At 40.5% G+C, this 19,042-nt stretch overlaps 1 protein-coding gene across 7 annotated transcripts in view; it reads left to right on the top strand.

Moving 5' to 3' along the window:
* LOC139759050 (uncharacterized) overlaps positions 1 to 19,042 on the top strand; it is a 176,247-nt gene that overhangs the window by 60,164 nt on the left and 97,041 nt on the right. The window contains exon 1 of one of the 7 annotated variants that reach the window (XM_071680959.1): positions 18,738 to 18,927. The exons of the other annotated variants lie outside the window; for them this stretch is intronic. Within the exon in view, the coding sequence (XP_071537060.1) occupies positions 18,883 to 18,927 (45 nt within the window). The 5' untranslated portion in view covers positions 18,738 to 18,882. Of the gene's footprint in view, positions 1 to 18,737; positions 18,928 to 19,042 lie in introns of those variants that run through there. 7 annotated transcript variants of the gene reach the window in all.

Below are 19,042 nucleotides of genomic sequence, written 5' to 3'. Positions count from 1 at the left end.
CAAGTCTCCTTCCCAAGCTCACTTACTCTCACCACTCTTTTCACCCCAACATTCTCCCTTCTTTTCTGAAAACCTCTACAAATCTTCATCTTTGCCTCCACAAGATAATGATCAGACATCCCTCCAGTTGCACCTCTCAGCACATTAACATCCAAAAGTCTCTCTTTCATGTGCCTTTCAGTTAGCATGAAATCCAATAATGCTCTTTGGCATCTCTCCTACTTACATACGTATACTTCTGTATATCTCTCTTTTTAAACCAGGTATTCCCAATCACCAGTCCTTTTTCTGCATTTAAATCTACAAGCTCTTCACCATTTCCATTTACAGCACTGAACTCCCTATGTACAGGAATTATTCCCTCAACTACCACATTACTCACCTTTGCATTCAATTCAATTTTTTATTGTGTGAAATTTAAATTGCTTCCAAGTGAAATCATGGAAATATCTAATAAACTATTTGAAAAAATTTTCCAGGAAATATTCAGTGCACTATTTGATAAATACTTTTTCTTTACCTAATTGCCTTTCCTACATATGCATGGAGGTGTTATGAACAAACAGACTTGGTATCATTTGCACACATCCGAATTCAAGCTCTCTTTTGTGATGTATCAATATCTCCAAATACTATTCTACAGCCACATACTACTTCATAGATGACCTTGAAAACTTTATGTACCCTGGTTCAGTTTGTTACCAGCACATCACCGTCCATATACTGTGTCCCTCAAGTTCATTCTATTTAGTTCAGACTTCTCACCTTCATGAATGTTTCTGCCCTGATACTCCAGAGCCTCCTTCACTTCATCCTTTCACCCCCTTAGTTTCACCCTTCCCCTTTCTCCCTCATTATAACAGAGATCCTCTGTTGGTTTTTCTTTAAGTAAGTAAGTTTTATTAGTCAAATTGTAATACAAGATATATTACAAAATGAAATTCTTCTTGGCTTTGAGAGCTCCCTAGTGTTTCTACATTAAAAGAATAATAAAATCAATAAAGCAATAAAATATTAAAGGAAACACTTTAATATTTTACTTTCCTATTGTGATGACAAATGATTGAAAAGGAGGATGCTTTTAGGTACAAAAGACTTTCTGTATCTATCAGTACGCTGCATGGGCAAAGCTAACCTCCTTCCTGATTTTAAATATGTGTAACAGTATTTAAAATCACTTGTCTGAATTATTTTGTTACACCCTGGTCAGCCCTCTCACTCAGGTGGCATTCACCACCATACCACTCTCTCAATGTCATTCCATAAACAGTCAACCTGCCTCATACCACTTATTGTCCACAAGCATTTTATTTCAAACACATTCAACCTCAACCTTTCCTTTGCATTTAGGGTCCTTAACTCAATTTCGTACAACACTGTCAGGACTACTGTACCTTTGGACATAATCATCATTGCCATTACTAACATTAATCTTTCTTTTCATATGATCCTTAATGCATTCATGACCATAGAATCCTCTTCCAGCCCCAATGGTTCCATCTGTTGCCATGTCCAATCCATAGTACCTAAAGCACTCAACTTCCTTCACATCTCCTCTCTGAAATTCACACTCAAACCATCCTGTTTCATCCCTTTGGTACACCTTATTTCTTTACCCCCTGCCTGAGGAGATCCTTCTGTTTTATGGGGCTCCTGCAGGGCTCGTGAAGCCAGCCTCATCCTCTGCTATCTATGTGGTAGTTGCATCATGGGGAATGAATGCTGAGCATATTGAGATGAGATTGTATTGGGAGGATCTTTGTTTCATGATGTAGCTGTTGAGTGTTATTGTTGCAAGGCAGTCACTGATTGTTCCGAGTGCATTTTTTGTGTGGTTTGCAGCTTTGTTATTTGCTTTTGACAGGGTGGATGACCAGGCAGATGAGGTGTAGTTTGCAGTAGAGTGGATGAATTGTTTGTAAAAGTTGCTAAGGGAATCTTTTCCTTGTCTAAATTTGGTGCCAGTGTTATGAGGGCACTTAGTTTGTTGTGTGAAATGGGAGTGAGTGTCATATGGGATGCCTACAATAGTTGGTGATTTGCTGAGTAGTGATGGTCGACAATTTAAGGTTGGATTCATGTCTGTCTGAGGTTGAGAGGTTACTGAAGACTTCTGTGAGATGCAGACATTTTGTTCTTGGTAATCCATTGTTCTAATTTTGTAATGTAGTGTTGCAAGTTTGTTGTTAGATCTTTGGAACAGGGTGCGTGGTCTGCAGGAGGTCATGGAAGCTCATTGAGGAAGGGACTGGTGAGGGTTGGAGAAAGAACTGCTCCCTGGGAACTCTTCTGTAGAATTTAAGGGTTTTAGAGGTGAAGCCTTTGTGAGTAACTCTGGCTTGGCAGCTGGGTATGAAGTTGGCCTACCATTTTCATCATTTTTGTGGAAAGTTGTGTCAAGTATCTTTTATGTGAGGATGTAGCAGGGGACAACAAATGTTTTGTTGATGGAGAGTTGTGTCAAGTATCTTTTATAAGACGATGTGGCAGGGGACAACAAATGTTTTGTTGATGTCTTTTGTCAGTTATACTGTTAGGAAAGGGGACTGCAGCTGCTTGAAGCCATTTAGGATATATTGTGTGAGGTCTGTGTGTAGTGTGGTTGTGGAGTTATTAGTCTACAGCTATGTAGTCGAGTTGGATATTTTGCTGGATTCTATTGTGGAACAGTATTTCAAAGAGTCTGAATACTGAAGACGGACATGATACAGGGAGTCAGGAGAGTTGAGTGATTTGTAGGGTATCAGGATTGGTACTATGCTGGCAAGTTCCCAGATGTATGGGATTTTGTTGTGCTGTTAGGGGTGGATGAAGATATTCGCAAGTGATTGGATTCAAACAAGGCCTTAGTGTTTCATGTGAAAGTCTATGTTGTCAGGCCCTGTTTTAGGAGAGCTTTTAAGGTTTTACATGCATTGCTTGTGAGTGGGCAGTTGTTTATGGGTGGATTTTGAGTAGGTTTTGGATGATTTTTCTGTTTAGGGGTGAGGTGTGTTTGTGGCACATTTTTAAATAGTTTCCTGTTTGTGCAATCTTTAGGAGAATAAATTTCAGTGGGTTTGTTGCCGGAGGTGTGAATCTTTCACACACATCAGAGTTGGTTGATGTGGGTTTTGTGGTTCATTGAGTTGAGGAAGGAATTCTAGCGTGCAATTTGCCTTGCAGTATCAAGGGTAGTGACTAAAGATGGTATTTGTTATAATATTCACATTTAACTTTCTCCTTTTGCACAATGTCCCAAACACTCCACTCTGTAGGAAAGAAGTGTGTAGTGGTAATGGTAGTTTAGAACCTCCCAAGAAATTGCAGTGTTCTTTAACAGTTCTGCAATGATATCAGTGAAGGAACAATCAGGATGGTGAGGGAACAGGAAGATATTGCCTCTTCAAAGATATTAAAGTCCTGTTAATGGGGATTTCATTTAAAAGGTGTGTACAGGGGAATATCCTGTACTGGCACTTCACTGAACATACAGGAACCAATGCGGCTGATACACCATCTCTGCTAGACCTTGTATTTACATATAGTAGAATGTAAACTTAATGACTGAAAATTAGAAAATGTGATCATGTATTGCTTGAGATTGATTATGTGGTTGAAGAGGACACAAGATGAGGATCTGAGGAGAGATAGGACTCAGTGAGGAGCTACAGTCAAAGCAGCTGCACAGATCAGAACAAAGTCTCTTTGAGTATCAATGGAGTACTTACCTAGAGGATAGACCAGTGCTATAGGAGGTTCTGTGAAATCTACACTGAGGGAGTTAAAGTTGGGTACCACTGGATGCAAACAGAAGAGAAATGTCGAAAAAGAGGGGGATGTGATTTGGTAAAAGATGTCCAAAAGCAAAGGAGCTTAGACTGATATATTATGGAGAAGATATACATATTCCAGTAGCAAACTAGCATTTGAAAGATAAAAGACAGGAAGAAACAAGTACTGCAGCATGAGGAAGCAGTAGTAGTGAAACTTTAAAAACAATATTTTGGAAAAGGCAAAATACAGTCCAAAACTTTTCCTTGTGTTCATTGGGAATGAATAGTTGGTTAAAGAGCAGCTAATCAGGGCAAGGGATCTCGCAGAAGGTTGGGAAATATTTAAACGATTGATATCTAAAATTGTTTTCACAATAGAGGACACCATTGCTCTTAACGTCAGCAAAAAGGAATAGGGAAAAGTCTTGAGATGCACTGAATTTTATAGGAAAGATGTTAGTATGATTGTAAACCACTGACCCATTTGAGGTTCATTGTGTGACAAAGAGTTTCTGTATGTGCTGAAGGAATATGCAGAAACACTTGTTAGATCCCTTTATTGTCCAGATTGTAGCTAGAGGAGGTGTAGCAACAAAGGAAAGAAAGAGGGCAAATGTAAGGCTTGTCTTTAAGAAAAGTTATTGGGAAAATGCACTTAATTATGGATCAAGCAAGAAACGAAAAAAAATAATCAGAAGCAAATAGGCAACTACTTCTAAAAGAGACATTACTTACAACATGGATTCTGGGAAAGGAAGTCATTCTTTAAAAATCTCTTAGATCTTCATGACAGAAGGAGTAGACTGTACAATCTGAGACTGCCAAAATTTGTCTAACAATAGATGTCAGAGGTTGATCAAGAAGCTGGATCAGATTACCTTAGCAGAAAGGAGCAAAGGAGTACAGTTTAGATGAGCATTCTCAAAATGGGCTGGCATCTTGGATTGGATCCATGCCTGTGCATGTTTCCAGTTGATACCAAGGTCATGGAAGAAGTAAGGAATGATTGCATAAGGTTACAAGGGGACCTCAGTAAGTGCAGAGTAAGTGTGCAAAAGAAACTTGAGAGCTGATATGCCTAACATGTCACCTTATCTCCACATCAGAAGAATTAATTAAGGAGGCAAAATGCCTGCTGACAAATCTTATAATCACATATGAATACGTTGATAAGGAAATCTTAACATATCTTAGACAAGAACTGAAAAATGCTTCTCCGGTCAGGTCACTACATCTTGAAAAGCACAGAAAGCACAGATACTTAACTGAGAATCTACAGAAGGGAAAGTTAAATGGTGCCTAAATAGAGTTAAGCTGTAATGAAAGGATGAGGGCTAAAAATTTGCCCATCACTGAGGAGAAAAGAGTAAGGGATGAGTTAATTACACTTAAAAGATTCCAAATCAGTTAGAGGACATCAACAATGAACAGTTCATCATGAAATGCAATAACAGAGTAAACTGAAGTCATAAGAAGCTAGGCAAGAAGCCTGTTAGAAAGGACATCAGGAGGAAGTATATTTTTGTAAGGGTGTTGGAAGGTAGTATAAACTAAGTAACAAAACTGTAAATGCCAGCAGTATACAGAAGTTTAAAGAGCTACTTGAATTCAAAGAAATTTCATGAGTTGGGGTCCAATGAGTGTAAAACTCTCTCCCTTTAATGTACAAATAGGTAATTACCGTCTTTTAGAGTTTGTCTCTGAAGTCTTGACACCAAAGCCTTGTCATTTGCAAACAGCAACTAATTCACTTCCCATACCCTCCAACCTCCAGCATATTTGCCCCATGGTCCAAGAACATCACATTACCTTTTTTCATCACTCCATCATCCATGAACACATTAAATAACAAGAACATCACAAATCTGTGATCCAGATCCACCATCAGAGGAAATCACTCTCCCTTTCCCTTCTTACTTGCACAAATTTTACTGTAAACTATTCTCTGCATTTAGTAACTTTCACTTTACTCCATATATATATATATATATATATATATATATATATATATATATATATATATATATATATATTATCCCTGGGGATAGGGGAGAAAGAATACTTCCCACGTATTCCCTGCGTGTCGTAGAAGGCGACTTAAAGGGAAGGGAGTGGGAGGCTGGAAATCCTCCCCTCTCAATTTTTTTTTCTTTAATTTTCCAAAAGAAGGAACAGAGAAGGGGGCCAGGTGAGGATATTCCCTCAAAGGACCAGTCCTCTGTTCTTAACGCTACCTCGCTAATGCGGGAAATGGCGAATAGTATGAAAAAAAAAAATATATATATATATATATATATATATATATTATCCCTGGGGATAGGGGATTAAGAATACTTCCCACGTATTCCCTGCGTGTCGTAGAAGGCGACTAAAAGGGGAGGGAGCGGGGGGCTGGATATCCTCCCCTCTCGTTTTTTTTTTTTTTTTTTTTTTTTTTTTTTTTTTTTTTTTTTCCCCAAAAGAAGGAACAGAGGGGGCCAGGTGAGGATATTCCAAAAAAGGCCCAGTCCTCTGTTCTTAACGCTACCTCGCCAACGCGGGAAATGGCAAATAGTTTAAAAGAAAGAAAGATATATATATATATATATTTTTTTTTTTTTTGCTGTCTCCCGCATTTGCAAGGTAGCGCAAGGAAACAGACGAAAGAAATGGCCCAACCCACCCCCATACACATGTATATACATATGTCCACACACGCAAATATACATACCTACACAGCTTTCCATGGTTTACCCCAGACGCTTCACATGCCCTGATTCAATCCACTGACAGCACGTCAACCCTGGTATACCACATCGATCCAATTCACTCTATTCCTTGCCCTCCTTTCACCCTCCTGCATGTTCAGGCCCCGATCACACAAAATCTTTTTCACTCCATCTTTCCACCTCCAATTTGGTCTCCCACTTCTCCTCGTTCCCTCCACCTCCGACACATATATCCTCTTGGTCAATCTTTCCTCACTCATTCTCTCCATGTGCCCAAACCATTTCAAAACACCCTCTTCTGCTCTCTCAACCACGCTCTTTTTATTTCCACACATCTCTCTTACCCTTACGTTACTTACTCGATCAAACCACCTCACACCACACATTGTCCTCAAACATCTCATTTCCAGCACATCCACCCTCCTGCACACAACTCTATCCATAGCCCATGCCTCACAACCATACAACATTGTTGGAACCACTATTCCTTCAAACATAACCATTTTTGCTTTCCGAGATAATGTTCTCGACTTACACACATTCTTCAAGGCTCCCAGGATTTTCGCCCCCTCCCCCACCCTATGATCCACTTCCGCTTCCATGGTTCCATCCGCTGCCAGATCCACTCCCAGAACCAGATATCTAAAACACTTTACTTCCTCCAGTTTTGCTCCATTCAAACTTACCTCCCAATTGACTTGACCCTCAACCCTACTGTACCTAATTACCTTGCTCTTATTCACATTTACTCTTAACTTTCTTCTTTCACACACTTTCCCAAACTCAGTCACCAGCTTCTGCAGTTTCTCACATGAATCAGCCACCAGCGCTGTATCATCAGCGAACAACAACTGACTCACTTCCCAAGCTCTCTCATCCCCAACAGACTTCATACTTGCCCCTCTTTCCAAAACTCTTGCATTCACCTCCCTAACAACCCCATCCTTAAACAAATTCAACAATCATGGAGACATCACACACCCCTGCCGCAAACCTACATTCACTGAGAACCAATCACTTTCCTCTCTTCCTACATGTACACATGCCTTACATCCTCGATAAAAACTTTTCACTGCTTCTAACAACTTGCCTCCCACACCATATATTCTTAATACCTTCCACAGAGCATCTCTATCAACTCTATCATATGCCTTCTCCAGATCCATAAATGCTACATACAAATCCATTTGCTTTTCTAAGTATTTCTCACATACATCCTTCAAAGCAAACACCTGATCCACACATCCTCTACCACTTCTGAAACCACACTGCTCTTCCCCAATCTGATGTTCTGTACATGCCTTCACCCTCTCAATCAATACCCTCCCATATAATTTACCAGGAATACTCAACAAACTTATACCTCTGAAATTTGAGCACTCACTCTTATCCCCTTTGCCTTTGTACAATGGCACTATGCACGCATTCCGCCAATCCTCAGGCACCTCACCATGAGTCATACATACATTAAATAACCTTACCAACCAGTCAATAATACAGTCACCCCCTTTTTTGATAAATTCCACTGCAATACCATCCAAACCTGCTGCCTTTTTTTCTTTTTCTTTTTTTTTTCCCAAAAGAAGGAACAGAGAAGAGGGCCAGGTGAGGATTATTCCCTCAAAGGCCCAGTCCTCTGTTCTGAATGCTATCTCGCTAATGTGGGAAATGGCAAATAGTTTGATAGAAAAAGGTGAAAAAGAGGTGAAAAAGAGGGCAAATTAGAGTTGGGGTGAGAGAGTATCATTAAAAATTAGGGAAAATAAAAAGATGTTCTGGAAGGAGGTAAATAAAGTGCATAAGACAAGGGAGCAAATGGGAACTTCAGTGAAGGGCACAAATGGGGAGGTGATAACAAGTAGTGGTGATGTGAGAAAGAGATGGAGTGAGTATTTTGAAGGTTTGTTGAATGTGTTTGATGATAGAGTGGCAGATATAGGGTGTTTTGGTCGAGGTGGTGTGCAAAGTGAGAGGGTTAGGGAAAATGATTTGGTAAACAGAGAAGAGGTAGTAAAAGCTTTGTGGAAGATGAAAGCCGGCAAGGCAGCAGGTTTGGATGGTATTGCAGTGGAATTTATTAAAAAAGGGGGTGACTGTATTATTGACTGGTTGGTAAGGTTATTTAATGTATGTATGACTCATGGTGAGGTGCCTGAGGATTGGCGGAATGCGTGCATAGTGCCATTGTACAAAGGCAAAGGGGATAAGAGTGAGTGCTCAAATTTCAGAGGTATAAGTTTGTTGAGTATTCCTGGTAAATTATATGGGAGGGTATTGATTGAGAGGGTGAAGGCATGTACAGAGCATCAGATTGGGGAAGAGCAGTGTGGTTTCAGAAGTGGTAGAGGATGTGTGGATCAGGTGTTTGCTTTGAAGGATGTATGTGAGAAATACTTAGAAAAGCAAATGGATTTGTATGTAGCATTTATGGATCTGGAGAAGGCATATGATAGAGTTGATAGAGATGCTCTGTGGAAGGTATTAAGAATATATGGTGTGGGAGGCAAGTTGTGAGAAGCAGTGAAAAGTTTTTATCGAGGATGTAAGGCATGTGTACATGTAGGAAGAGAGGAAAGTGATTGGTTCTCAGTGAATGTAGGTTTGCGGCAGGGGTGTGTGATGTCTCCATGGTTGTTTAATTTGTTTATGGATGGGGTTGTTAGGGAGGTGAATGCAAGAGTTTTGGAAAGAGGGGCAAGTATGAAGTCTGTTGGGGATGAGAGAGCTTGGGAAGTGAGTCAGTTGTTGTTCGCTGATGATACAGCGCTGGTGGCTGATTCATGTGAGAAACTGCAGAAGCTGGTGACTGAGTTTGGTAAAGTGTGTGAAAGAAGAAAGTTAAGAGTAAATGTGAATAAGAGCAAGGTTATTAGGTACAGTAGGGTTGAGGGTCAAGTCAATTGGGAGGTGAGTTTGAATGGAGAAAAACTGGAGGAAGTAAAGTGTTTTAGATATCTGGGAGTGGATCTGGCAGTGGATGGAACCATGGAAGCGGAAGTGGATCATAGGGTGGGGGAGGGGGCGAAAATCCTGGGAGCCTTGAAGAATGTGTGGAAGTCAAGAACATTATCTCGGAAAGCAAAAATGGGTATGTTTGAAGGAATAGTGGTTCCAACAATTTTGTATGGTTGCAAGGCGTGGGCTATGGATAGAGTTGTGCGGAGGAGGGTGGATGTGCTGGAAATGAGATGTTTGAGGACAATGTGTGGTGTGAGGTGGTTTGATCGAGTGAGTAACGTAAGGGTAAGAGAGATGTGTGGAAATAAAAAGAGCGTGGTTGAGAGAGCAGAAGAGGGTGTTTTGAAATGGTTTGGGCACATGGAGAGAATGAGTGAGGAAAGATTGACCAAGAGGATATATGTGTCGGAGGTGGAGGGAACGAGGAGAAGTGGAAGACCAAATTGGAGGTGGAAAGATGGAGTGAAAAAGATTTTGTGTGATCGGGGCCTGAGCATGCAGGAGGGTGAAAGGAGGTCAAGGAATAGAGTGAATTGGATCAATGTGGTATACCAGGGTTGACGTGCTGTCAGTGGATTGAATCAGGGCATGTGAAGCGTCTGGGGTAAACCATGGAAAGCTGTGTAGGTATGTATATTTGCGTGTGTGGACGTGTATGTATATACATGTGTATGGGGGTGGGTTGGGCCATTTCTCTCGTCTGTTTCCTTGTGCTACCTTGCAAATGCGGGAGACAGCAAAAAAAAAAATATATATATATATATATATATATATATATATATTTTTTTTTTTTTTTTTTTTTTTTGCTTTGTCGCTGTCTCCCGCGTTTGCGAGGTAGCACAAGGAAACAGACGAAAGAGACGGCCCAACCCACCCCCATACACATGTATATACATGCGTCCACACACGCAAAATATACATACCTACACAGCTTTCCATGGTTTACCCCAGACGCTTCACATGCCCCGATTCAATCCACTGACAGCACGTCAACCCCGGTATACCACATCGCTCCAATTCACTCTATTCCTTGCCCTCCTTTCACCCTCCTGCATGTTCAGGCCCCGATCACACAAAATCTTTTTCACTCCATCTTTCCACCTCCAATTTGGTCTCCCACTTCTCCTCGTCTCCTCCACCTCCGACACATATATCCTCTTGGTCAATCTTTCCTCACTCATTCTCTCCATGTGCCCAAACCATTTCAAAACACCCTCTTCTGCTCTCTCAACCACACTCTTTTTATTTCCACACATCTCTCTTACCCTTACGTTACTCACTCGATCAAACCACCTCACACCACACATTGTCCTCAAACATCTCATTTCCAGCACATCCATCCTCCTGCGCACAACTCTATCCATAGCCCACGCCTTGCAACCATACAACATTGTTGGAACCACTATTCCTTCAAACATACCCATTTTTGCTTTCCGAGATAATGTTCTCGACTTCCACACATTCTTCAAGGCTCCCAGAATTTTCGCCCCCTCCCCCACCCTATGATCCACCTCCGCATCCATGGTTCCATCCGCTGCCAGATCCACTCCCAGATATCTAAAACACTTCACTTCCTCCAGTTTTTCTCCATTCAAACTCACCTCCCAATTGACTTGACCCTCAACCCTACTGTACCTAATAACCTTGCTCTTATTCACATTTACTCTTAACTTTCTTCTTCCACACACTTTACCAAACTCAGTCACCAGCTTCTGCAGTTTCTCACATGAATCAGCCACCAGCGCTGTATCATCAGCGAACAACAACTGACTCACTTCCCAAGCTCTCTCATCCCCAACAGACTTCATACTTGCCCCTCTTTCCAAAACTCTTGCATTCACCTCCCTAACAACCCCATCCATAAACAAATTAAACAACCATGGAGACATCACACACCCCTGCCGCAAACCTACATTCACTGAGAACCAATCACTTTCCTCTCTTCCTACACGTACACATGCCTTACATCCTCGATAAAAACTTTTCACTGCTTCTAACAACTTGCCTCCCACACCATATATTCTTAATACCTTCCACAGAGCATCTCTATCAACTCTATCATATGCCTTCTCCAGATCCATAAATGCTACATACAAATCCATTTGCTTTTCTAAGTATTTCTCACATACATTCTTCAAAGCAAACACCTGATCCACACATCCTCTACCACTTCTGAAACCACACTGCTCTTCCCCAATCTGATGCTCTGTACATGCCTTCACCCTCTCAATCAATACCCTCCCATATAATTTACCAGGAATACTCACCAAACTTATACCTCTGTAATTTGAGCACTCACTCTTATCCCCTTTGCCTTTGTACAATGGCACTATGCACGCATTCCGCCAATCCTCATGCACCTCACCGTGAGTCATACATACATTAAATAACCTTACCAACCAGTCAACAATACAGTCACCCCCTTTTTTAAGATGCTTGTGGCATGAGAAGAGTGGGAGGTGGGTTGATTAGAAAGGGTAGTGAGTGGTGGGATGAAGAAGTAAGAGTATTAGTGAAAGAGAAGAGAGAGGCATTTGGACAATTTTTGCAGGGAAAAAATGCAGTTGAGTGGGAGACGTATAAAAGAAAGAGACAGGAGGTCAAGAGAAAGGTGCAAGAGGTGAAAAAAAGGGCAAATGAGAGTTGGGGTGAGAGAGTATCATTAAATTTTAGGGAGAATAAAAAGATGTTCTGGAAGGAGGTAAATAAAGTGCGTAAGACAAGGGAGCAAATGGGAACTTCAGTGAAGGGCGCAAATGGGGAGGTGATAACAAGTAGTGGTGATGTGAGAAGGAGATGGAGTGAGTATTTTGAAGGTTTGTTGAATGTGTTTGATGATAGAGTGGCAGATATAGGGTGTTTTGGTCTAGGTGGTGTGCAAAGTGAGAGGGTTAGGGAAAATGATTTGGTAAACAGAGAAGAGGCAGTAAAAGCTTTGCGGAAGATGAAAGCCGGCAAGGCAGCAGGTTTGGATGGTATTGCAGTGGAATTTATTAAAATAAATATATATATATATATATATATATATATATATATATATATATATATATATATATATATATATTTTTTTTTATACTTTTTCGCTGTCTCCCGCGTTTGCGAGGTAGCGCAAGGAAACAGACGAAAGAAATGGCCCAACCCCCCCCATACACATGTATATACATATGTCCACACACGCAAATATACATACCTACACAGCTTTCCATGGTTTACCCCAGACGCTTCACATGCCTTGATTCAATCCACTGACAGCACGTCAACCCCGGTATACCACATCGCTCCAATTCACTCTATTCCTTGCCCTCCTTTCACCCTCCTGCATGTTCAGGCCCCGATCACACAAAATCTTTTTCACTCCATCTTTCCACCTCCAATTTGGTCTCCCTCTTCTCCTTGCTCCCTCCACCTCTGACACATATATCCTCTTGGTCAATCTTTCCTCACTCATCCTCTCCATGTGCCCAAACCACTTCGAAACACCCTCTTCTGCTCTCTCAACCACGCTCTTTTTATTTCCACACATCTCTCTCACCCTTACGTTACTCACTCGATCAAACCACCTCACACCACACACTGTCCTCAAACATCTCATTTCCAGCACATCCATCCTCCTGCGCACAACTCTATCCATAGCCCATGCCTCGCAACCATACAACATTGTTGGAACCACTATTCCTTCAAACATACCCATTTTTGCTTTCCGAGACAATGTTCTCGACTTCCACACATTCTTCAAGGCCCCCAGAATTTTCGCCCCCTCCCCCACCCTATGATCCACTTCCGCTTCCATGGTTCCATCCGCTGCCAGATCCACTCCCAGATATCTAAAACACTTCACTTCCTCCAGTTTTTCTCCATTCAAACTCACCTCCCAATTGACTTGACCCTCAACCCTACTGTACCTAATAACCTTGCTCTTATTCACATTTACTCTTAACTTTCTTCTTCCACACACTTTACCAAACTCAGTCACCAGCTTCTGCAGTTTCTCACATGAATCAGCCACCAGCGCTGTATCATCAGCGAACAACAACTGACTCACTTCCCAAGCTCTCTCATCCCCAACAGACTTCATACTTGCCCCTCTTTCCAAAACTCTTGCATTTACCTCCCTAACAACCCCATCCATAAACAAATTAAACAACCATGGAGACATCACACACCCCTGCCGCAAACCTACATTCACTGAGAACCAATCACTTTCCTCTCTTCCTACACGTACACATGCCTTACATCCTCGATAAAAACTTTTCACTGCTTCTAACAACTTTCCTCCCACACCATATATTCTTAATACCTTCCACAGAGCATCTCTATCAACTCTATCATATGCCTTCTCCAGATCCATAAATGCTACATACAAATCCATTTGCTTTTCTAAGTATTTCTCACATACATTCTTCAAAGCAAACACCTGATCCACACATCCTCTACCACTTCTGAAACCACACTGCTCTTCCCCAATCTGATGCTCTGTACATGCCTTCACCCTCTCAATCAATACCCTCCCATATAATTTACCAGGAATACTCAACAAACTTATACCTCTGTAATTTGAGCACTCACTCTTATCCCCTTTGCCTTTGTACAATGGCACTATGCACGCATTCCGCCAATCCTCAGGCACCTCACCATGAGTCATACATACATTAAATAACCTTACCAACCAGTCAACAATACAGTCACCCCCTTTTTTAATAAATTCCACTGCAATACCATCCAAACCTGCTGCCTTGCCGGCAGCATATGTAAATGCATATCCTGCAATTATTGTCATAAGCTTTCTTCAGATCCACGAATGCCTCACACGAGTCTCTCTTTCTCCAAAGATTTCTTAAACATCCATGAAACCACATTGCTCCACTCCTGGTAGCTGCTTTGCCACCTACTCAAGTCACTATTTTTCCATACAATCTTCCAGGCATACACAACATATCTATACTATTATAATCTGAACATTCATTTTTGTCTCCCTTCCTTTTATGGAAGGGCACTGTATATGTGCTAGCCATATATGTATCAGACTTAGATTTAAACATGCATCTTGAACTGTAGGCTTTGGAATAGATTTCCAGCTGCATTCCCATGAAAGTGATAACTAGTAATATGTGGAAAAGGTAACTCTTTTTTACAACTTTTTCATCAAGGCAAAACCATAAAATATCCATATCTGGCATTAATATTTTTTACAAACAGCATGTGATGGTAGTGGGAAAAAAAAGAGGTAAAATGAAAAAGGCCAGCAGTGTAACAGATTTCCTGTTCCTTACACTCACAGAGATAAATCATTTGAAAAAGGCATGAAAGAAATTAAAGAGCTAGATTAAAAAATGTGCTAAGCAGCCCTGTATTGCCAACTCAAGACCAGTCATCAGATAATCATAAATCATTATCATATACTTTTATTTATCCATTTTGATAGTACACAATCATAATGAAGAAAGAACTGTAAAGGAAACAAAAAAAAAAATTAAGCTGTATTCACAGAGCCCCATACTGTAAACATTTGTCAAAAACATCACACATTATCACTGAATATCTTTATCTATGATACATAAAACTCACACAGCTTATCATGACATTATAATTCCAAAATTATTCTAATTATTGTGGAAAGAAAGTAAAAAGATGAGAGACAAGTTATTTTAGTGTGAGTGGTGGTGGTCATCCAAGTGAATTACTGTTTATGTGTCATATTCAAGTCAGCCACCATGATGGGGCAGCACCTTATGATATCCTGGTACCATTTCCTGGTTGGAAAAGGGTTAGCAAATCATGCAGAATATACAAACTTTTTTGATGGCTATTGACTTTAGTCTTATTTTGGGAAGAATTACAGCTTTAGTCATAAATTGCAGAGGATTAAGTCTGGTTCCATCATTTTAAGAAACATGAAGATCTGATGGAGAAGGTCCAGATGAAGGCATGAAAGATGGTACCTGAAGAATGAGCCAAGTTACAGGAAGAGGGTAGAGACTATAAAGTTTGTATCCATAGAATAAACTAAGAGGAGACTTGATAACAACCTTCCAAATTCTAAATGAGTGAACATTGAAATATGCAAAGAAGGGTAACCAGATATCATTGCAAGAAGCTACAAATGTATTATCAGAGTTATGGATGAATGGGTTAAGCTAGATGATACATATGTGAATGCAAACTATACACATTATTTTAAAAAGATTGTACGATAGTAAAGAAAGTTCAGGGGATGAGTCCTCATGATGTACTTGTTTCTTACTGTACTGACTTATAGCTAAAACACATATTCTCTCTTGATACTCAAACGTTTATCACCACACATGTTGATGTGTCTTTGTCCGTACAATGTTTCCACCCATGTCATGTCAGACAGCACAATGCACGTTGACGTATTTTTGCTTGTAGTGTCCCCTCCTTTGATATGCCAAACAACGTTGTCCACTCATATCTTTGTTTGCGGATCTTTTTCAGATGATGAAGAAAGTAGCTTAATTTATGCTGATGTTTCTATGCCTGGATCCTGGTGCGGTGTTACAGAAATAGACAATTTTGATATACATGTATTCTCATGTAAATTACACAGCTAAGGCCAATGCTTTGATACGCATTGATTGTGAAGTACAAGTCTATTAAGTTAGCAGAGAGGACAGTGTAGACGATTCTATGGTGTGTGGGTTTTACAGAATGTCAAGAAGCGCAGTTGTTGTTAAGGAATAGCACGTGATCAATGCTGGTGAATATATCATAAGTCATAGTGATCATATTTACCCAACTATATTTCTTTCTGTTATTATGTATGGTACATGTGCAGTACCTACATTCCTTCTCTGATTATATATGGTACATGTTTCTGCCTATTTAGATGCACTGGTTGTGGGTGAAAAACTTCTTAACACTCTAAGCAGGGAGAGAAATGTCTCTGGGACAGAAAAAACTAACAGAATGTTAAGTATTAAGCCTTAAACAGCAACCCAAATCAGCTATCTTATTAAAAAATAGAGTCCAACATCAACTGATGTTCTACTCCTGTCTCTGTTTAGATATCAAGTGGATGACAGCTGTGCTCAGCCAAAGTGCTATAGTTAGTATATTGAAAGAGGACAGACGTTAGACATGTCATCATGATTGATAGAGATAGTGGGGGCTCATAAGTGAAAAATAAAGTTGAGTGTGTTAGGTAAGCAGTTGTGATGGTCAGGAACTCTTTGCCAGGTGTATAGTCATTTGTTCCAAATTGTTAAAAAGGGTAAAAAAAAAAAAGGACTTTAGTTCCTCTGGGATTACCCCAGGTTGAGCTTAACTAATACTTATGCTGGTACATTGAAATCCCATGCATTGAGGATTTTAGCACATGGATTTGAACAGAGCAAGGCTTTATGGCAGGACCTCAGTTAGTTGAAGAGTTGTATATAGGAGGAGGGCTTACGAGGGAATAACAAATCATAAAAACAAAGCTATAGAGGGTATAGAAATTTTGAGCCTGGTGAATTCAAAGTTGGAAAACTCGAGGTCCTTGAGGTAGGCATTGGTTGTTTTGTACTACAGTAGAAACAAGCACCACCTTTAGAGTGGAAATGATAGTATAGATTTGATAGTGTAGAGGAGAATTAGTGTTGGACATTTGAGTTTCATTGAGATCAGGGGAAGAAGTAGAAGCTTGGTGTTCTGCAGAGGGAAGGCTAGAATTCAAATTGCAGATGTTGCAGAAATGAACAGAGAAAGTCAGGTCCTGAAGCTGTGTTCAAAGAAGTGTGGGGGTCCCAGTTGCTTATGTCAGTCAAAGGGGCCCTGGAAACTATCTACTTCTTCCATCACTTAAATTTTCTAATCATGCTCTTTTATATTTTCAGTTTGCTAATTTTTTCACCTGTTGCTTGTAAATTTTTCTTCCTCTCTCTTAGTTATTGATAGTCTAGTTATTTCCTTACTCTTTTGGTCCTAGTTCACTTATCATTTAATCTTTTTTCATTATGTAAAATCTTCAAAATGACATTCATCCTGACTTCTGGCTGGTTAAGTGACCACTTTGTTTATATTATTTCATTCATTTATTTTTCTTTGTCGCTGTCTCCCATGTTAGCGAGGTAGCGCAAGGAAACAGATGAAAGAATGGCCCAACCCATCCACATACACATGTATATACATACATGTCCACACACGCAAATATACATATCTATACATCTCAATGTATACATATATATACACACACAGACATATACATATATACGCATGTACATAATTCATAGTCTGCCTTTATTCATTCCCATCACCACCACGCCACACATGAAATAACAACCCCCTCCCCCAGCATGTGCGTGAGGTAGCACTAGGAAAAGACAACAAAGGCCACATTCGTTCACACTCAGTCTCTAGCTGTCATGTACAATGCACTGAAACCACAGCTCCCTTTCCACATCCAGGCCCCACAGAACTTTCCATGGTTTACCCCAGATGCTTCACACACCCTGGTTCAATCCATTGACAGCACGTCGACCCCGGTATACCACATAGTTCCAATTCACTCTATTCCTTGCACGCCTTTCACATTCCTGCATGTTCAGGCCCCGATCACTCAAAATCTTCTTCACTCCATCTTTCCACCTCCAATTTGGTCTCCCAATTCTTGTTCCCTCCACCTCTGACACATATATCCTCTTGGTCAATCTTTCCTCACTCATTCTCTCCATGTGACCAAACCATTTCAAAACACCCTCTTCTGCTCTCTCAACCACACTCTTTTTATTACCACACATCTCTCTTACCCTATTATTACTTACTCGATCAAACCATCTCACACCACATATTGTCCTCAAACATCTCATTTCCAGCACATCCACCCTCCTCTGCACAACTCTATCTATAGCCCATGCCTTGCAACCATATAACAACTTTGTTATCATGGTAATTTACCTTTTCTGATTCCATTTGCTCTGTAGATTTTAGCCTAGCTTTCCATCTATCTATCTATCTGTATATCTGATGCCTGTTTCCAACTGGAACTCCCTCATGGGGTTGGCCATTGCAACTGATTCTCCATTACTAGTGATTCCCAGTGTCACTTCTTAGCCTTTTGTGCCTCACCCTTAACAGGCCACTGGCAGAGGGGCAACTCTAGCATAGTGTTTGCAGAGGCTCCTACCCAACATTCCTACTAACTACTACTACCTAATGTTCCTACCTACTACTTCTACCTATGTTTCTACCTAATGCTCCTACCTAAATGTTCTTACTAACTACTTCTGTCTATTGCTCCACTCATTTTGTGCTTACCACAAAAATCTAGAGTTATGAAGAATGAGTTGTGCAGGTTAGAAAAATGAGTTGTGTGAATTAAGTGTTGTCGTGTTATGTAAGACAAGGAGAGATTGAATATCTGTAGACAGATAGTCATTTGTCCATGAGTGGGTGAGGCAGTAAGAAAAGACAGCTACCTAAGTCAGAGGAGTGCAACTTGACAACCACTGAAGTGTTGGGTCACTATGCAGCCATCACTAACCTTCTTGATACCCAGGCGGGTAGAACTGGTAATATATCTCCCTGTTCACAGCGTACCAACTACTACCTAGCTTTGCTTGGGCTTATCTTTGATATTCCCTAAATTTGTTTCATTATTAAAGTGATCATATCCTTCACACAAAA

The sequence above is a fragment of the Panulirus ornatus genome, chromosome 32 (genome assembly GCF_036320965.1).
Source record: "Panulirus ornatus isolate Po-2019 chromosome 32, ASM3632096v1, whole genome shotgun sequence".
Taxonomy (NCBI): Eukaryota; Metazoa; Arthropoda; class Malacostraca; order Decapoda; family Palinuridae; genus Panulirus; species Panulirus ornatus.
The sequence above is the reverse complement of the archived record's forward strand: the minus strand, read 5'-3'. Positions and strand labels throughout refer to the sequence as shown.